Source organism: Corvus hawaiiensis, chromosome 1 (genome assembly GCF_020740725.1).
Source record: "Corvus hawaiiensis isolate bCorHaw1 chromosome 1, bCorHaw1.pri.cur, whole genome shotgun sequence".
In the NCBI taxonomy this organism is placed as follows: domain Eukaryota; kingdom Metazoa; phylum Chordata; class Aves; order Passeriformes; family Corvidae; genus Corvus; species Corvus hawaiiensis.
The window spans coordinates 68695647-68717245 of record NC_063213.1 but is presented as its reverse complement, the minus strand read 5'-3'; the positions used below and the strand labels follow the sequence as shown (position 1 = coordinate 68717245).

At 39.0% G+C, this 21599-nt stretch overlaps 1 protein-coding gene across 2 annotated transcripts in view; it reads left to right on the top strand.

The window, feature by feature from the left end:
* Positions 1 to 21599, top strand: part of FARS2 (phenylalanyl-tRNA synthetase 2, mitochondrial) — a 233900-nt gene that overhangs the window by 51407 nt on the left and 160894 nt on the right. For both annotated transcript variants that reach the window (XM_048309888.1, XM_048309880.1), the window contains 3 exons: positions 2271 to 2906; positions 12330 to 12489; positions 19900 to 20031. In XM_048309888.1, coding sequence (XP_048165845.1) covers positions 2289 to 2906; positions 12330 to 12489; positions 19900 to 20031 — 910 coding nt within the window. In that variant the 5' untranslated portion in view covers positions 2271 to 2288. The remainder of the gene's footprint in view (positions 1 to 2270; positions 2907 to 12329; positions 12490 to 19899; positions 20032 to 21599) is intronic.

Genomic DNA, 21599 nt, shown 5'->3' with positions numbered 1-21599 from the left:
CAAACAAACAAAAAAGAATGCCTTCCAACACTTAAGGTGCATGTTCTAATTCCTTTTTCCACAGATTTAAAATCATCAGAACTGTTTATGTGAAAGTTAAACTTCTCATATGGTTGCCTGATTCTGAGAGGAATGATATTTAAGAAAGCAGCAAACATCACGAGAATCACAATAAAGTTATGAGAGTTTTTTGTTCATTATGGTTATGTATAAGTTTTGAATTGAATTTTTTAGAAAAATAAATGTATGGGCAGATGGTGATATTTACTTAAGGGAAGCTGAATTCATTATCTGACTAGGACTGGGTATTTCAAGCAGCTGTTTGAAAATGAGAACTCACTTTCCATGATGGCTAACGTATGTTTCAGGAAAATGGAGGCTCTTTTCAAAATGTAAGACAATCCCTTGCTTAGCCTCCATCAGAGTGGTTTTTGGTGTGCGTGTGAATTCATTTACTGAAGAACATGCTCAGTAATGATCAAGAGCTAATTTGGTGAAATAATTTTGTAAACTCTTAGCTTCCCCCCTGCAAAAGGCAGTCCTTCTTAAAAGTTTCAAAGCTAGATAAAATTTGTAGCTGTTCTTTATTTCTAAAGATATTCTACCAGAAAAAGGATTAAACCAAATATTTAGTAATCTTACCCTTCCCAGCCAGATTTAATTTCTGTCTACCCAACTTGCCTTTATTTTGATTGATTGATTGATTGAGATACAATTACTTGAGGAAACAGACCTATGGAAAACTTCTAGATATAAGTCAGAAGAAAGAAAGCCAAATGTGACTGTACTCATTATCTTTTACAGATTTGGTTTTTTCTGGGGCTGTCTATTCTAGTATGTCTGTTCTATTTGCATACATATTTTGAAGTGTGAGAGTATGAAAAATAGTCTTAACCTTGTTTATTTTTCACTTGCACTTGTTTTCCTTATGTTCCTGCAGAAAGCTAGCCAGATATTGTAATCGTAAAGATTGAAAGGTATCCCTAGAAGACTGTGGTGTATTTATTATTGCCTATGTCCTTTCTTCCCCCAGTTCTTTAAGATGACTTTCACAGAAAATTCTTTCACTCAGAAAACCTGTGGCCCTGTAATTCTTGGTTCATAGAGAAATACAACTCAGTTTGTTTGTAGCAGATGCCTTTCCCTGGTCACTTAACTTCTAATGCCTCTGTTTTCCCATTCCATAATAGCGAATTGTAATGCTTAATTATTTTACTTTGCTAGTATTTCTGAAGCCCAACTGTAGATTTTCAAGTAATTTTTCATCTCAGAATGGGCTTGTGCATATGGAGTGACCAAAAGGTTCACCACTCTCAAAACTCTTTGGTTTTGGAATTATCTTTGAACTCTACAGAGAATGCAGCTGTGTAGACATGAAGCACAAAGCCTGTCTGTGAACAGGGAGGATGTGTAAAGATGGCTCTTTGATGGGAAATGAGTTCTTCAGTTCAGACAACTTGAAGAATCTCATGACTTTGCCTCCCTGGTATCTGACAAGCTTGACTCCCTTGTACAGTAGTGGAGCTGTGAAAATAGCCATCCTGGGAACATACAGAAAAAGGGGTTTTGTGCTCACTGCAAAATCCTAACATTGGTTCTGACTGTATGGCCTCTTTATTGTGAATCTTGTGCAATACTCATGTGTGAATTTAATGTGCTGTTTATATATAAATACGTGACTTGTATTGGCCATCTGTTTTTTCACAGTGGTTCAGTAGTTTGAAAGGTTAAACTGGTTTTGTCTGGCATTAAATAAGAATTAGTGATGATTGCATAGTGGGTGCCACATGCATCAGGTAGATGTGAAACATGTTCAGTAGCTTCTGCTAATGGGGCAGATGATATAGCAGTAAGTTAATTGCTTATTATAACCGAGTTCTGAATGCTGAAGGGCACTGTTAAGTTTTTGAGTTTCTCATAAGTAATATTTGCCTCATGTTTTAATTGGATGAAAAATATTGTTTGAAAGAAGGCCTGATGTTTATTCATCTTTAAAGAGCGTCATCTGGAATGGGGTTCAGGCTAGGTCTAAATTCATTAATACTGGTGCAGTGATGCAGAAGCCTGATAATTGAATAAAATATCCTAGCTGAAATTTGACCACAAGGGTATTTTCCCTCCTCTGAAGTCAAAACAGTGGTTTATAATGGGAATTTTGTCATACTAATCAAGCAGACATGTGGATTTATGTATCCCTAAGATACTAGCAATTTCTGCAGCAAGATTGCAGTTCCTAACTCAAATATTTTTAATTCCTTTTCTTTCTCTAGATCGTAAAAAAGCTTACAATGGCAATGCTCTGGAAATTCATGAGGGTAGCTAAGTATTCTAAAACAGCTTTATCACCAAAAGTAAAGGTAGGAGGAATTCCCACCCATTCAAGGCATTCTTCATCCAAGTCTGTACCTTCAGATTTCACTGCCAGTGCCCCCTGCTCAAATACTGTGGAACTGCTTGGTAAATCTTATCCTCAAGATGACTACAGCAATGTCACAGAGAAGATCCTTTCCAAGGTGGGGAAGAACTTGCACAACAGAAAACACCACCCTTTGTGGCTAATCAAGGAGCAGGTGAAGGAGCACTTCTACAAACACTATCTAGGACGCCGCGGGACTCCGCTCTTTTCTGTGTATGATGGTCTCTCCCCGGTGGTTACAGTCCAGCAGAATTTTGATAGTTTACTTATTCCACAGAACCACGCCAGCAGAAGGAAAGAGGATAACTATTACTTGAATCGTGACCACATGCTAAGAGCACACACATCAGCTCATCAGTGGGACTTGATACACTCTGGCCTAGATGCCTTTCTGGCAGTGGGAGATGTCTACCGCCGAGACACGATTGATAACACCCACTACCCAGTCTTCCATCAGATGGAGGGAGTGCGCCTCTTCTCCTGCCACGAGGTATGAATTCTCTAGTTGGGGTGAAAGACCTTTTGGGTAAGTTGCTTGGTCTTGTGCTTGCTGTAAGCAAAGTTCATGCACGTAAGCATATTATAGCAACAATGTTATGCTGCACACTGATAAAGATCAAGTGATTTATCATATAGTAATATTTTTAATTTGTGAAAAATGTAGATGGAAAGTGTTGAATTTGAAAACAATGATGAAATTCCCTAGGAAAATGTGAAAAAATGGAAAGACAATATTATTGAAAGCTAGCAAAATGAAACATAATCTGAAAGGAAACAACTTGTTCAGTTAATGATCTGCACAATTCAATTCTATTTCTGTCACAACTCACTTCTGGTGAGATCACTTAATCAAAAACTCTATCAAATTAATTGAAAAAGCTGCCTTGAAGGATTCATATGTTGCAGCCAATAGTTATGTGTGTGTAGTGCATACATAGTAAACCCATCAGAGTCCAGAGGCATCAGCTAAAGAGCTCTAGGTTGATGTCCAAGACTCTTAAGTTTATATGTTTTGTTGGCACAGCTTGCATGTTCTGCAAATGCCTGGGTGTCATTAGAGTACTCTGCTGCATCATTGATCAGTGGTAAATATAAGCCAGTTTGTTTTCCAAATAGTAATTGATTTGTATAATTTGTGTATGCTTGTAGCAATACTGCCAAATTCACAGTTCTATAACTAAAACTAGCTTATTCTAATAATACTGAGATGTAGACTGTTCTTAATGTGCTTGCCAATGGGTGACAGGAGCTTGGCAGAGAAGCCTAATGCCTTTGGATGCCTGAGGGAAAACTAAGGTAATCAGAGAACACTGGTCTTCTCCGTGCTGGAAGGGGCTCGTGCTGCCTGCACTGGCGTTTCCCACCCCGTGTGGCCGCTGGTCCTTCCACTGCGAACACATGCCTGCCCCTGCAGGTGTCCTGTGAGCTGCGTGGTGCTGGATCCAGCCTGCAGCTGCTTCTTTGGGAACCACGAAATGGAAATATTGCAGACTTAGGCAGCCTGGTTTGTTTGCTGTTCTTTTTGCATAGGCCTATTTATGAATACAATCAGGGTATATGGTATACAATACTATATTAAGAAAATTCCATTTCTTAACCGTTTTTGTTCATGACAACTTTTTTTTTACTTGAGCAGGAGTTCAGTCATTCAGATGGAAATATTTTATCTGCCACAAAATTATAACATCAATATTCTTGCAGGAGGAAATTGCTGCAACCTCGGGTGTGATTGATCTAATTGAAATACCTGTTAATGAATGTACCCCTTAAGAAATTTTGGTCCTAATGATAGACTATTTCTTTCTACTTTACAAATTCAATAGTAGGAATAACAGGATTTGAATAACTGGGAACAGAGTTACAGAAATGTTTTCACTAACATGTTCCATCTAGAAATATACAATGTTTAACAATCTAATTCATTGCATTGGAGATGGTTTCTTTTTCTCTTCTCTCTTTTTCTCCAAGAAAATGATTGAGATGTTATTGGAGAGCTTTCTATACTGATGAAGAAAGAATAGTGGTGTGGTGCACAATGTGTAAAGTGTTGTTTATTGGGCAACCTGAAAAAATTATAAACCTGAGCATGATCTGAAGCATCCTTTTTTGCTTCACTTCGTGTTTCAATATATACCCCTTTCTACAGCCATAATCACAAGAGCCTTGTGGAAAAAAATTAATATGTAATTCAGAAATTTCACTGGGGACTGTTTCTGTGTTTTATGTTCTGGTTGCCTGTTCAAAATAATCCACATTTAAATAATTCCAGAAGTAACTGTCTGAGCGGAACAAAGACTTAATAGAGGTAATACTACATGAGAGAAATACTCTGATACTCATTTATTTATACTCAAGTTTAAGCTGTAACCCACTGAGCAGAAACTTGTGACTGTCAGGGCCTGTTACCCTTGTCTCAGACTTTTCATTCATAACCAGGCTACAATCTCTGGTGAGAAGACATTTGCACAAGTACCAAGGATCAGAATCTTTGGAACCAAGGGAAAAACTGTTAGCTCTTAGCTACAAGCCCTGGGTACATTTCATGTTATGGCCAATATAGTAATTTTAAATGCTGTTGTCAGTTTGCTGCTCTAATTTTTTGTTTTGATTTTTACATTTATCATTTGCTGTCTTGTCAGTGTAAGTGACCACAGACCGAAGATGATGTGAAAAGAAAGATAAAAGCGTAGAGTGATTTTATAGGAACTTGAATTTAGAGGAATTTTATGTTTGATCTCAGTTTAGGAGGTGTGGGGGGAAAATCACTTCATTCTCAGCTGAAATTTTAGGCAGGATATGAAAGATGTAGGATATGTAGAAAAGTGAGTCTCCTTTACAAATACCAAATTCTGTAGTCATGACTATGTTAAAACTCCTGCCCTGTGATGGAAACCTTCAGCATAATTCTTTATATCAAAGTTAATATCTGTACGTTGAAGTAAGATCTGGAAAAATAAACCAAGTTTGGCAATTTTACAGTACTTATTCTGAGATATTTGTGAGCTATTTGCTTTTTTGGCTATGTTTTCTCATGATGGTTGGTTGATTACTTTTTAAAGAGAGAAGTAATCTATAATTCAAAGATGAGCAGGTAACTGATGCATTTCTGCAGCTTTGTATGAGTGCAAATATTAAAGTACTAAAGAAATTCCCATCTTCCAAAGTCATTGCTAAAAGAATAATTCATGCTTAAATTTCTCATAAACTTTTAAAAAATGTCCTTGGACTGCCATCAAAGAACATCTGACAATACATTTAGACATGTTTTCAATACATTTGAAAGTATTTTAGGTGATTATTATCTGAATGTAATATATAGAACAGTTAGAAACTGACTAATATAAATAGTTAAAACCAGAAATCCCAAATCTACTTCAGAATTCTGAGCATAAAATCATCTGTTCTTCTTAAACAGTATCCCCAAGTGATATTCTTTTGTATTCACTTCCTCCAGCATTCATGTTTTTCTTCTAATTGGTGTTTGGATTTTTTTTTCTTTCTATGGTATATGGTTTTTTTTTCTTTTTGTCAGTGCTTTGGATTGGCAATTTTGATACTGCTGTAGTCAAATTTGAACTGGCCAGTTTTCCTGGGTGGATTATAAGAGAAATTATTTCTGTGCTATGCCGTTGGCTTTGGTGCAGTTCCATAATTTATGGAAAAGAGAAAAAAAATCTCAACTAAATTGCACTTTGTGCCTGTCAGCCAGAAGAGGGAGCCAATATAAACCCAATGGCAGTCAATGAACAGCTTTCAGTTGACAACAAAAGATGTTTACACATTGGAAGGAGACTTTGTACGGTGTTTTATCGTCTGTACTGAATGATACACAAATTTTAAGGGGAACAGATGCTAAAACATGGAAATTGCTCCTCTAATTTAGTAACCCTGTTCCAGTGGAGGCGAATACAAGATTGTCTAGATGAAAAAAATATGCTCTTATTGGGCTTGTTTGTGCTAGAAGTAGTAGGGATACATCTTTATTCTCCATTGAAATGCTTATGGTGGAAATGGAAACTTTCTTGTTAGGATGCAATGGATAAATGGTAGATATTCTAGTTACAAATAAAGGACTACTCCTCCAAAGGACTATATATAATTGAAAAAAGAAAGTCAATATTGTAGCTTCTAGTTTTTATATCCCAAAATGTAAAGACTCTTGTTCTAGCTAATAGAAGATTAGTAGATTTTTCTCTTTTTCATCTAAGTACATACTCATCTTCCCATACTTGTGTAGCTTGGCAATATTCCTTGTGTATTGTTAAAAAGAAAAAAAAAATGTTGCTTTTTTCCTTTTCCTTGTGGTTTGGGATGATGTGAACTCCTGATTGACCACTGATCTGCAGTTTTGAGGTTTTTTTTAATCAAGTGCCATGCTGGGTTTCCACCTGGAAAACTCGTGTCTTTAGGTTTGACTTCTCCAAAATCCTATATGTTGCTGCAGCTTTGGACACTGTTCTTCTGCTCTGACATTGTATCAAAGGAAAGCTGCTTCCTGTCTTCAGTCCATTTTTTAAATCCTCATATGTAAAGGAATTTAAATCAATTTATAGTGGTCCAGGGATCAGCCTATTTTATGGAGTGATTTGGAGTATGTCTGAGAGTGCTTGTGAGTGTGAGTGGGAGTCATAAGAGCAGTGTTTAGCTGGGCACAAGGAACAAATATTTTAAAAGGCTTAAATGGCCAAGGAAAGGTACCCTTCTTAGCCCTCTACAACTTATTGGTGGGGTTGTGAGCAAAGCATCAGTGCCAAGGAGCCTGAGAGACGGCCCTTCTTCTCACAGGGAGTGGTGAGCGCTGTACAGGAGCAGAGGCACTTGAACTAGATTCACCTTGGTAAGAAAAAGAGCAGCAGCATTACTTTGCTAGAATATTCTGAGGTGAATTTATTCCTGAAGCTTCAGTTTAGCTGAGTGGTAGCAATAAAGGGCCTGGCTAGTTCAGGTGGAACTGACTTCACTTTTTCCGGTATCTGTCCAAGTTGTGAACCTTGCATTATTCTGTAGTTTCCAAGTTGTGGTGTATAAATCATGCCGTAATAAATAGATCTTCACTGATCCGAGGACCCAAATTGTATTTGTTGTTATTTTTAGTTGAAAATTTGATGGTGAAGGGCATCAGACGGTCTGCTAGATTTTCATAGTGATCCATAGTCTAGAAAGTTTGAAAACCAATAGTGCATCTTTTACTGCAAAGACTTCATTTTTTTTTTCAGACTTTGTCTTACTCTCTGTTGTCCAGCTAAAAAAACCAAACAAATCAAGAAGGCTTTTCACAATAAAGCAATTATATACATTCAATGCAGTATTTGAACTGTGCAGGGAAAAAAAGAGAGCAAAATGCCTACAAGTGTATTTGGGAAGTCTAAGGTGCTTAAAAGTAAAGGAATTTCTACTGCCACAGAAACAGAAGTCTATCATGTATGTCTTAATCATTGTATCAGGTATCTGTGTAGCGGTGTTACTTTTTCTTTATGGTTTGAAAACATCTTTATCGTTTTCACTTTTCTTACAGAAACACTTTGATTAGGTTAAAAAACCCAAAAAACAAGCCGTCTACCCCCAAAAAACAACAGAGATTACCTTTCCTTGCTGTAATTGGAGGAGTGGAAATGGAAGGATGTAGAAATTAAGGTTCAACCCCAAGCTTGTGGGTTGAAGTCATTTTTGCCATTTTCTACCCCCCAAAATTCTTATTGATACGACATGAAGAGCCTTCTGTCATGTGGATCTCTCTTTGGTACCTGGAACTGGCTGGATCAGGGTGTATGTTTACACCTTGGTGGCTGACTGAGACTGACATTAGGTTTTCTCCTTGAGCCATCTGTTGGTGGCATCATCTTCATAATTCCTGATCCATTGGTTGAGTCCTGAGTTCCACTTAAAATGTTGTGGAAAGGGTTTGCTGTTTGTAAGTGGGTTCAGAGTGCAGCTGTTGGTTCATTTTTAGGGATATTTATTAGGGCCAGTGAGACAAAATGTATTTGGTGTGGCAAGATTGGGTGTTGTCACGTGCAGATCCTCATAGAGATAATCTTAAATGCTGGTTTATCTGTGAGTATAAGTACATGAGCATGATTTATTCATTATCTTGATCACTGGTGTATGCATGAGTGGCAGGAGGAATACACAACTGCATTGTGGAAAGACAGGATGTAGTTTCAGATCTCTCTGATCTGAAACCTATGAATGCCATCCTGCAAAGAGACACTTATTTTGGACTGAATACTAAATGTATGGATAATGAAGGGATGTGAGACAAAAAAGTTTTTCAAGTGACCGAAGAAACGCTGGGGTCTTTGTTTAAATCACACATGTGACTTCTGCCCTTCATGCCAGGCTGAGAAATACTGGAATGTGCTTTTGAAGGAGCATAGCTCCATTTGTACTTGTCCAGTTAAAACCCCATGTCTTCTTGCCATTACATGTTATCAGATTTTAATTTATTTTTATTATGAGCTAAACTGTGAGTAAACTTCATGCCACATGGTTAGGTCACTTCAATTCCTTTCTGCCTTCTCCTTCATAATGCAGCACCAATCAGATATGCTGATAAATCCTGGTGTTAGTTTTTTTGACTTCTGCATGGTGATACAGTATTCAATATTTTGCACACCTTCACTCAAAGAAAAATCTTCTTGTCCTTACACTAGAAAGACACGTAAGTGCTCGATTTATGGCTACAGGAAATTTTTTTCCTGGTTGTAGTAGTGACTGATCGTATTCAACACAGTAAGATAGTGCACGCTGCTTTAGTCTGCACCGAAGGAATGAATGTACGTGAAAATGTTGTCTTGGATGTGTCAGTGTTTTATGCAAGACTGTTAGGTATTTTTTTTCTCCATTTGCTCAGATATGTGCTTGAGAAAAGCTGACATCAGAAAGGAGTGACTGTAGGTGATTCTTCATTTTATTCAAGCTTTGACTTTCCCAGCTTTATGTGTACGGAAATGTTGAAGTGTTTCTAATCCAAGACATGTACTTAATTCAATCATTGTAATAGTGAAATTGGTGTATCGGTAAAGCTGCTCATATTGACGTAGCAATGTCAGTGAATGGAAAGTCGGGAATAAATATTAATACAACTGTAAGGCATCTCTTTTTTTCACTCTATAACCCCATCTGCAGCTGATGGAGCCTCTATGGAGAATACCAAAGTGCCTTTCAGTGCCTGACTGACAGGCTGTTGTCTTGCCTGTCTCTCAGGGACTTCCCTATGGCTGTGTTTTCAGAGCCTGTCTGAACTGGGCTGGAGTCACGCCTGTGCCCAAAGTGGCCCAGCCCTGTTCCATGTGCCATCTCATCTATTGGTGTTGCTACTATGCTGAGATTTCATTACTAAGCTAAACTTGATCATTTTTTCACACCCCTCAGTTTCTTCCCTTCTCCTGGGTTACCACCCATCCAGAGCCACCTCCCAGCCTGGCTCAGCGCACTGCTGCATGGACACTTGTCCTGGCCTGGAGAAGGAGATGTTGCATATGACTGGTTTGGCAGGATGAGGACTCAGGCAGGTTACAGGGCTGGATTACGATCCAATGTACTTAGTGATTCTTGCATGTATTTCATTTCCACATCTGATATAAACCACTGAAATAGAATTTTGCTTAAGACTGTAATTGTGATATCAACATTTCAGGAATAATACAACAGTAAGGAAAAGTATTTCTACGTACTTGTTGATATATATGCTGTGTTTTAAAGGCTAGTGTCCAGACTGTCTGTTCCTTGCAGTGGTCTGAGGAGCCAGTCTTCAGCTGAAGGGAGGAGTGAAGGGGAAAAGGAGGAAGAGAGTTTCATGTCCTAAAATAACAAATGTACCTTCTAATGTGTAAATACAGTGTATTCTGGTCCAAAGAGGGAACATCTCTGTTGCCTGAAGGGTGTTTCTGGCTTAGTGAGTGAGTCAATAGAAAAAACAGCAACCTGCATAGGATAGTTCAGAGCAGGAACCTAATTTAGCCACTCCGTGTTCCTCTGTGAGGGAGGCTGTGTCTCGCCACTGGCCACCTGGTGAGCCTAAAACAATTATACTCCCTAGGCTAATGCTGGCTTCTCTGAATTCCCCCTGGCTTTCAAAACCACATGCTGGATGACCTATCTGCATTGCTGACAGCAAGTTAGTTACAGAGTGGGTATTATCTGCTTGTTCCAGCCAAGGTAGGAATAATGCCAGTACGAAGAAGGGGGTTTAATCTCTCAGATGAGCACTTGAATAAAGAACGTGTTATTTAAATGTGTGATACTTTGTTTGTCAAGCTGCTGCCTTTTGGCTAGTAAAGGCATTTTTGTTAGACTGATGGAGAGTCATTTTATTTGGTATTTCTACTTTCCTTTTTAATTTAGTATTTTCTGCAGCACACTAAGGAGATTAACTGGAGAGGTGTTTTCTCTATCTTCCAGCAAACGCCTTGTGGCTAGCAATAAAAACTTATGCTACTGGATGTTTTTTTGTATTCCTTCAATCCACTGTGGTGCTAGTTTGCGTGCTGTCTGAACTCAGACTCTTCATTCGTTGTGTCTGTGGGAAATGTGCTAGAAACTAGTCCTAATTAATTGTATCCAGCATTTGTGGACTACCAGAGATTCATTTGAACTTTTTGTTTAGAGCATTTAGCGCTCTGAAGGCATCAAACTACAGTTTTACAGTTAAAACAACTTCTGCAGGCATCCGTGAGTTGTTAAGATTGCACACTATTCATGGCATCTCCTGACTAAGAGCTAGTTATGCTGGGAGGCTTAATGGGAAGAAAATCTCAGTGCATGTTTTTTCCCTCTGTGCTTGATTGACTATGGGAAGGTGGAGGAGGAGGGGTAGGAAAGGGCACTAGAAACACTTTCACAATTGGCTCTCCCTACCCTCCAGACTTCACCCCAGAGACAGGGTTTTTGCACAGCTGTAAGGATTTCCAACAAAAATGCTCTTTAGACTGTAAAACTGCCTGCTTGTCTCCCCAAGACACCGAGCCTCCAACAATGTTGTTTAATGAGCATGTTTTATTGGTCTTTCTGAGAGGATATAGATTTGCTGGTATGTATCTGTCCAGGATCACCTGGCCAGAAACATATGGGGATATGCCAGAAACAGAAATCTTCAACTTGCAGCAGATGTGGTGGGGAGCAGCGTCTGAGTGAAGAGCAAGTCTCCTACATCCCAAAACAGCTGTCCTGGTGCTTTGTAATTTATCTGGAAACCCCCACCTGAGATCATGAATCCTTAAATGCCCCATTGACAAAATTCCTGTTCACAAAAAGGATGCTGTGTGTGGGAATATGCAGGAAAATGGTAGTCCTTAGATGAATAAACTGTACCCAAGATGAATCAACTGTAAGCAGCTTAAGTCTCATTAAACTTCCAGGGTTTGTTTGGGTTTTTTTGGCTTTTTTTGGGTTTCATTTTTTTTGGTGGGAGGTTGGGTCTGTTTTTTTTGTTGTTTGCTTGGTTTTGTGTTTTTGTGGTTTTGTTTCCTTTTTGGTGTTGTGGTATTTCTTTTACATCATTCAAGTACTAAAAAAGTTGAAGTCATGATAAATGCCAGTGTGTTTTGTAGTTTTTGGGGTGTAATACACTGTACAGAGTACTTTGTTCTGCATGATAACTTTCAAAGTAACAAATCAGAAAAGGAGAGATGTTCATTTTGTGAATTATTATTTTCCTGAAGCTAATTGTATTATTTGAAGATACAGTACAAAAATAAACCAGATTTGATTATTTGAGTATTTTTGTTCTTATGATGATTCATCTCTGCATTTAGTGGACAGAATTTGTATAAAGTCACAGCCTTTATGTTTGTTTTTCACAGTGCAGACCTAGCAGGTAAGATTCCCACTTAAATCAATGAAATTTCATTCTTTATTTTCGTTTAGAAGGTCACTGATGCAAAACACTGGTGTTTTTGTGGTTTTGTTCTAGTTGTTCTCCAGCATTAAAGATGGTGAAGGTTTACAGCTGTTTGAGCAAGGCCATCGCACTGCACACAAGCAGGAGTGTCACACCATGGAGGCAGTGAGGCTGGTAGAGTTCAACCTGAAGCAAGTGCTCACAAAGCTCATGACTCACATCTTTGGTGATGGTAGGTTCTTGCACCTTTTCCCCCAGACTGCTCATGGCTGTAGTCATTTGGGCTTTTGCAAACATTTTGCTGCACAGACAGGAAGCTTAGGGGTTGTGTTGACAGCTGGCAATACAGAAGCAGCCACATGGGTTTTTCCAAGAGGCCACACACTCCTCTCTGGATTTTCCTAAATACTGGTGCACACAACACTGTGTTGACTCAGCAGGTTTTTGTGAAAATATTTTGGTGTGCAGCGTGTCAGGGTAACGTAGTGGGCATGAATACAGGTGGTGACTTGTGGAGACCCAACTGCAAGCAGTGGTCTGGCAGAAGCTGTGTGCTAAAGGCCTGTCAGCGTGCGTCCTGCGAGGAGAGGCAACTCCAGCTCCAGCGCAAAGCAGTGCAGGACCCCCTCTGCTTCATCCACTTGGGCCTCCCATGTCCCTGGAGGGATGGACCATGGGTGCAGCATCGCATCTGGGGTGCGTGAGAGCTTGGGAAGTGTTCACATCCTGCACCAGTGGCATGGGGATGGGCAGGAGCAGGGAAGGGGTGTGTGTGTCCATGTGCTGCTCTGCTGCGTGTGCACACAAAGCGCCGTGAGCAGTTCCCTTATGCAGATAAATTAAAACTTCCAGCTGAGGGCAAACCATGTTTGCTAAGTTCACATCAAGCTGAAAAATAGTTGTTTTTTGGTACTTACAGTGGAATGAGGAAGGGTAATGAATGTGTATATGAATGAAGTATTCTCTCCTCAGAAATACCTGCTTTCAGTTTCAGGAACTGAATTTATAAATGGCCTGAGTCAGAATTGCTGCATTAATGCTATTTCCTGGCATGGAGGCTGCTCTCCTGAGCTGATTCATTTTTCTGTTGAGGAAATACTGCATGGTATTAGAATGCATGAGGTATCTTGCCTACTTTCTAAGGTCTTTAAAGATGTTTACTGCACTTAGAGCAGTACTTCCAAGAGTGGATTGATAATGATACCAAGTTCTATATATGACTGCTTGAATTGAATATTTTTCTGAATTTCTAAAGTTGACTTATAGCAAGCAAAACTTTTACCAGTTTTTGTTCTATTCCACCTGGACAAATATTTTTAAGCTCCTCAGCTCAGAGCTTCTTATAGGTGTATTTTACTTAACAGTGGCCTTTTGAAACATACAAAATTAGAATGAAAGTGACTAACAGTAAGAATGATGTATTTAGATCAACCTCAGATGCTGAGGATGTTTAAAGTGAGCAATTTCTAGGAGTTATTAGTGGTATCTCAGACTGCAGTGACATCCTTCTCTAACTGTTGACAGATGCTGCACTTTAAGCCTTAGCATGTGGCTATTACTAGTTCTCCTACAGTCCACACAGTAGCTAGGAAGACATTAAAATATATTCATAAATTATTTTAAATGTACAAACTAAAACTAGTTTGTACACCTTCTTACTGTAGGGATTTTCTATTTCTATACCCCCAGTATTTTTCCTGAAATACAAACACAAGATACAGTTATTGAATTAAATCTAATTATAGATATGCATGTATAGATATGTGTGTATTCCCCGCCCCCCTCCTCCCCCTGCCCCCGCCCCCCATTCATGGAAATACTGGAATTCAAAGTATTCAAAGAGCACAGTTCATGTTAGGCAGAAGGTGTATGACATCAGTGCACTGCAACTGGCTTGGGGCACACATAAATAAATTTGTCTTTTGATAGCTGTCATCTCTTAACTAGCATTTTACTCTTCACTTTACACAGTACTCTTGATTACTTTGTACTTCTTGACTCCTGTAAACTTTAACTTAAAATTTAAAATGTGTTTAAATGTGTTTTCTTGGAAAATTTCTATGTTTTTCCTTTATGTGGATATTTCATAAAACCCCATGTTCTGTTAAAAGCAAAAATTTCATTCCCTTTATACTTGACATCAGTTGTATTCTTTACAGCCTGTGCTGTCAGCAGAATACTGTAGTGAAGTTGCACATCTTTTCTAGCAGGATAGCATGACCACAGCTGCAGTAAGTGACTGAAATGTTGCATTGTCATATAGTCAACTGTTTTTCATGGGCAGATTGTTTGGATTGTAGATTAAGTCTGCTGTGCATGTTAGTTTTGCATAAACTAGATTGTGCCTGAAGTCCTGGATTTGGAAGCTGTGCTTCTGCAGTGATTCTCTGGGAATTTACTAGCTCAGGTTGATGATAGATTTAGGATCTCCGCAGGATCTCTGCAGAAAGGTCATATCACCTACCTGCCTTTTTTTGTTTTCTTTTTCTATGTGTTGTTCTAGGTTAGTTTTTATAATATTTAATGAGACAGTTGTGCTCTATCTGATTCCTACCACACTATTTGGATAATTCAGTGCTGACAAAACAAAGTTGCTTAAAAATCACTGTGCTATCCTGAGGAAGGTCAAAGACTTCACAGAAATCTGCACTTACCCCAAAAGTTTGTCCTTTTGTGTCTTTCTGGATTTGCCAACAGGCAAAGAAATGACAGGTTTAGAGGAGGGAGAAAGTTCTGGAGCATGCAATCAGTTGTCTTAAAAACTTGACAATGTAAGGTAGTTCTTATGGCATTTTCTGGTGCTATGACATGCCTGATTTTGCATTCTACAAGTGATTGTCTTTCAGTTTCTTCCATTTTTCTGTCAAGAAGCTACTTCAAATACTACACCTAGACATCACCTTCCTTAGTTTTTGTCTGTTACCTGCATAAGGTGCACACTTAAAATCCACTAATTTAAGTTACACCTCCATCTCCCCATACAGATCTGCCAGTGTAGGTAGTCTGTTAGTTCTCATTTTAGTTACCTTGTAACAAGGCTGTCCATGACTTCCTCATAAAGGTAGCCAGTCTTTCTCAACTATGGTTCTTTCTCTAACCTCTCTGTAGTTGGCCAAAAGCTTTCTGAACCCTGAGAGATTCAGAAGTAGTCTTACTATAGCAAATAGAAAATAATGACTGTGTGCTGGTTCTGTGATTCATTGCTTTAGATGAAATGGCTCAAAATTCACTGCTGTTCCATATTTATCTACCCAGTTCCTAGGCACTGGTAAGGGGAGGCATGAGAATGAGTAATGCTGTGCTTTGACTGATGGGTTTGCCACTGCTGGTTCTCTCTGAACCACCACTGGATGTCTTTTAAATCAAACATGCTGTTCTGCTCATTCTCCTTCTTAATTCTGTTGTACTGATACCTCTTTTGAGTGCATGGCAATCTATGAGTGTAACAAGTTGAAAAAAAATAAAATTATCAGGGACATAATGGTCTGGCTAATAACTTCTGAAAAATGTGTGCTAATGCAGGTTTATATGGGCAGCCAGCTCCTGTCTGCTGCGTGATGAATTATCTGAAACAACAAGGTGCAGAGTACTTACAAATTGACACACACCTCAAGAGGCCACAGTTCAATACCTTCTGTGCTTCCCAGCACCCACCCTGCACCTCTCTCCTTTCTCTTCCATAACTTCGTCTCTAAAAATAATCCTCACAGCAACAAAGAGAATTTCCGGTCAGTGAAGACCATCTGGGTCTCAGGCTTTGTTGCTTCTGTGCTGCAGTGTAGCAACAGGCTGCTTTAAAGTGTTTGTTCTTTTTTTCTTTTCTTTCTTTTTCAGTGCCTTTGGTCAAGCCTTTTTCATTATGAGACTCAATTAGGCTATCACTTGTTTAGCTTAATATCTGGTAACACCATTACTTTTGAGTGCAGGCTACAACCAATTGCTTACCTGGATTCAGTGTTCAGAAATAACAATAATTATTCACTATTTCCATCCTGATCTGAAATAGAAGTTACTGTATTGGGTTTGCATGGCAAGGTTTTGGTAGCAGGGAGACTACAGGGGTGGCTTCTGTGAGGAGGTGCCAGAAGTTTGCCCCATGTCTGACAGAGCCGGTGCCAGTTGGCTCCAAGGTGGACCCAATGCTGGCCAAGGCTGAGCCCATCAGTGATGGTAGTAGCACCTCTGGGATAACACATTTTAAAAGGGAGGAAAAAAGTCCAGCACAATTGCAGCCAGGGAGAGGAATGAGAACATGTGTGAGAAGCAGCCCTTCAGATGCCTTCGTTGAGACACAAGGTCAGTGGAGGAGGGGGGAGAGGAGGTGCTCCAGGTGCCTGAGCTGAGTTTCCCCTGCAGCCCACAGTGCAGATCATGGTGAAGCAGCTGTGCCCCTGCAGCCCGTGGAGGTCCATAGCGATACAGAGATCCACCTGCAGCCCATGGAGGACCCTATGCTGGAGCAGGTGGATTCCCAAAGAAGGCTGGGACCCTGTTGGAAACCTGTGCTGGAGCAGGCTCTTGGCAGCACCTGTGGCCCTGTGGAGAGATCCATGCTGGAACAAGAGGTTCCTGAAGGACTGCACCCTGTGGAGGGACTCACGCTGGTGCAATTAATGAAGGACTGTCTTTGGTGGGCATGATGCCACCCTGGAGCAGGGGAAGAGTGGCAGAGAAAATGGGTGATGAACTGACCGCAGCCCCCATTCCCCATCCCCATTGCTGTTGGGGAGGAGGTAGAGAATTCGGGAGTGGAGTTGAGCCCAGAAGAAGGGAGGGATGGGGGGGAAGTTCTTTTCAAGATGTAGTTTTATTTCCCATAATCCTACTCTGATTTTATTGGTAATAAATTAAACAAGTTTCCCCAAGCCAAGTCTGTTTTGGCCACGACTGTAATTGGTGAGTGATCTCTCCCTGACCTTACCTTGACCCATGAGCCTTTCATTATATTTTCTCCCCTCAGTCCAGATGAGGAGGGGCATGGTAGAGCAGCTTTGCTGGGGACCTGGTGTTCAGCCAGAATCAACCCTGCACAGTTATGAATGTACACCTGCCCACTGGAAGGACTCCCATGAACACTGTGAGGCTCTGAAATGAGCGGGTGTGTTTGTGTCTGATAACACAAATAATTTCTTTGAACCAGAAAAGTTACGGAGTTTGTGTCTAGTTGTCAGGCTTTGATTAGATTCAGCACTGTGCTCTTGTAAGTGCCTACTTTAAGACAGATATAATTTCTAGAAAATATCCGTTTTGCCAGTATTTCATAGGCTGTATGTGAAGAAATAAATTAGGCCAAATCAGGCAAATTATGTAGTACTACAGGAAGCCTAATCACCATAATCCTTTTTAATCTGTAGTGGGTTAATTTGCTGAGTCTAAGCAATGCCCTTTATTCCTTGGGAATATATTGAGCACCAAGACAATATTTTGTATCTAAATAATAAATGTACCCATTTATCTGTGACACTCTATAGAAATGCAGTTAATGTTGCTGAAGGCTGAGCACCCTCTGCTTTTCAGTAAAGTCTTCTAGAGCCAGAAGTCTGAAAGAACACTTGAATATAAACTAGAGAGGTATTCCCAAATGGCCTGGATACTGTATGAATAAAATTATTGTGGTATGTGGGATTAACTATTAATTTAGAGAACAGAATGAAGGTGAGAGTTGTTTCTTCATTGTGAATTTGTTTTGGTTTATTTAGATTTTTGTTTGTTTGCTTATTTGCATTTAAAACAGAAGCCTCTTAAGTATTAGTATGCATTAAAATTCAAAAATAAAAAGAGCTTTAAATTCTTTTTTTACCTTTTAAAATTTATTTTAATTAAGAACAAACAGCTGAGAAATCCTATTTTTCCCAGAGCTTCATTTTTTAAGTAATCAGAGGATTAATAAGAAACCATTATCTGAATGTTGTTACTGAGTGAAACTAGTTGAATATTCAATGTAGTTGCTACAGTTGCAAATGTTGCAAGCTAAATGAGAATATTTTATATGTTCACAGCCCTAGGATTAAAAATGCCAAGATCAGCAAATAAAAAAAATGTTTTCTGCACACCATACTATTGTATACACGACTATGTTCATCAATGTATTTTTTTATTGTCATGCAGACAAAAAAAAAGGCAATAAAATGATTGCTGTAAGTCACAGTACAGTTGTGAATGAAACTATTGCAAATACTTCCAGTTTTCTGAGTTCTGTATATACAATTACCAAAAAGCTTTTTCATTATTCATGTAATTTCCTGAGGTTGGTTTTTAAGAAAGCAAAGAAAATCTAGAAGTACCAGTCTGTTTGTGTTGAAACCTGCCTTGCCATTTGAAATTTCACAGCATCTAGAAAGTTCTCTGTGACTATTAGGAGGTATTTTATGTTTTGGCCATGCATGTATACCTTTGTCGTAATTTTTTGTTTCAGTTTCTGTAGCCACATTTGATGTTTCAGAAGTAATTAAAGAAGATCTAATCCTTGAGGCTACATAAAATGTTTTTATTTGAAAAACTTCCTGTATGAATCGTGCAATTTCATGTTTTACATTCCTTTTATGAAACAACCCCAAAAAAGCCTGAAGATCAAACCAGGAATGTTAACAGTTGCTGTCACCCTCACTTCCTTTGCAGTGCTCCTTGTTTTCGAAGCTGGACCTGCCTGGTTCTTAATGATCCCAACACTGATTAGCATTTGGCTTAACTGAAGAGAAGATGGATTTGGGGTTAAGACATTAGCTTAGCTTACAGAATTTGCATTTCAGTTCTCTTTTGAGTTTCTATGTTCATGTTTCTGAGACTTCTTTCCTGACACCTAATAGTTAGAAAAAATTGTTTAGTGAAACAAAGGTGCTGTAAATCATTAGAAGAACTAAAGCTCATCAAATATAATGAGGGCTTGGACAACAACTCTGCTTTTCTTAGCACTGAAGACCTTGCTCTCTTCTGGCTCCACTGCTCTGAGATGCCAGGACTTTCCTTGTTTTGCACAGTGGTATTTGCAGAAGTGCTGAGCTGGAGAGGATGGTGGGGACTTACCAAGTGAGGCTTTTCTCTTACACTTATCTACCGGCTCCAGAATGCTCTGTGCATGTGTTGCATAACTTAATAATGTACAACTTGGAAAATATATTTCTATTTGTGTATATTAATATCTATTTTAAACTTTCATATTTAAACATATACAGAGAGAATAGCTCTGTATTTTAATTAAGTTCTGATGAAAAAAAATTACTTGCCTAGGCAATCCATAAAATACTAAGTAAAAATTAAAGACTTAGCTAGCTTTTCCTGTGAGAAGCAGTCATTTCCTGGTGCAAAAAATAACAAAATTACTGACTTTCCCATTATCTTGGCTCATTTTTGTTCGATGCCAGGTGGTTGCTAGAGTTTGACAAATGATTGATTTGGTTTCAAAGGGTGCTTGAATTGCACAAAGCATTTTTCATATTAGAAAAGACATGGTCATTTTTTTTCACAGGTTTTAAGATTTATCGCCTCGCACAAGTGTTGTAAATTAGTTTGTTTGCTATTTATTTTCTCTGGATTGCTGTAATTCATGTCATTAGTTGAAGGGCAAGTTTTACAGATGGTTGGAGGGATGGCCTTTTAAGCATACACCCTTTCATATTTATTTATTTTTTAAACACTGATACAGGACTGCAAGTCAGATGGGTAGATTGCTACTTCCCATTTACTCACCCTTCCTTTGAGATGGAGATCAACTTCCAAGGAGAATGGTTGGAGGTCCTGGGCTGTGGGGTCATGGAGCAGCAGCTTGTTAACTCAGGTACTGAAACTCCTTTACTTCATTGACATCTCTGTTAGCAAACACTTCAGCACAATCAGCTTCACAGTCTGGAATGCCCCCTTCTACCCCGGTGAGCACAGACATCTCTGCGTGGCAGCCGCCACAAATACTCCTCAGGTGGAATGCAGCCCTTGCGTGCTGTGATTTGAGGGTAGCAACTGAGCAAGTGACCTGGAGCCTGCAAACAGAAAGCTTGCCTTTTATTTTGTGCAGTAAGGAGACAGACAGATGCCAGCTTTAAAAGAGAACCTGCAAATTAGGGCATGCGGGGTTTTTTTCTTTCCCAAGAGATGTCAAGTGCATTCTTAGTAATGAGTTAAAAGTATCAGTAGCAACTAACATCCCCTAATATTTGGAATATCAAAATGCTCCTCTATATCTAAAACATAGAAAGGGGAATGTGATATCTTTCATATTGGTATTTGGTTGCTGGGTAAATGGTAGGTAGCTTTTTTCTTTTGTTTTGTTTCTTTTCTCCTCAGGTTGGTTATTTATGAGGTTGTAAATTGCATTAAAAGCAACATCATTTATTTTAATTGAAATTATTGCAGAGCAATGTCACTTGACAATTTTGCTTTCTAAAACTTACATGTAAGTATTAAAGGAGAGGAGAAATTGGTGGATTTTTTCTAATTATTTTTATAGGAGAATTTTGCATGCTTGCTTTTTCATTTGCTGCGAATAGGCAATTCTTCGTAAGCACAGGACAGTCTACTTGTGCTCAGTCCTCTGTTGTTCACTGTCTTCCAGTACTATTTATTAGCTATGTGAGCCTTTTGGAATATGATCTGTTTAATTCCAGCAAGTGGGCTTTCAGATAGCCAAGGTAATACTCAGTTGACTTTTTTCCCATTGGTTTGTTAAGCTGTTGTTGTATTTTCATGTGCTCTAAATTCTTCCTATTGAAGACCAAGTATGATAACTATGAATTACTTAATTTTGGCACCATTTACTTGGCACAGTTTGTTTTCCTCAAAGTTTGCCTGTATTTTAATGTGATCATTTTCCCTTTAGAAAGATATCCTCTTCTAGAATTCACCCACAATGAATTAATGATTTATGCTAATGTTCTGTCTCAGGTTATTGTCTTCATAGTGTGGTAAATACAATACAGCTTCTAATCAGTCTCAGAAGTGAAAGACTGCTGTGTAATATGGTTTCCATTAGATGTAACACACCAGTGTCTAGTCTTTCTGCTTCAAAAGCTTTTATGTTGCTCAAGTCTTATGATTAGGTTCCTCTAATGGGTGAGAAAAGAGCTAAACTGTGTCTCAAAACAATTACTGTATACATTTGTGTGTGTGTGTGAATGGATGTACATGAAACACCAGAGGTTTCTGCAGCACTTTTTTTTTTTTGCAGCTTTCTCATGCGTGGGCTTCCATAGCACTTTCTCACCCTTGAAATTTCACATTTTTTAAATGTTAGACCAGATCAGGATTTTCTAAGCGAGGACAGCCAGCCTCATTCTTAGTCATTCACTGGGTAATGGATCCAGTCTTCTGGACCACTCAGATTTTCCATGTTAGCAGCAAGCAAGGTTTCTG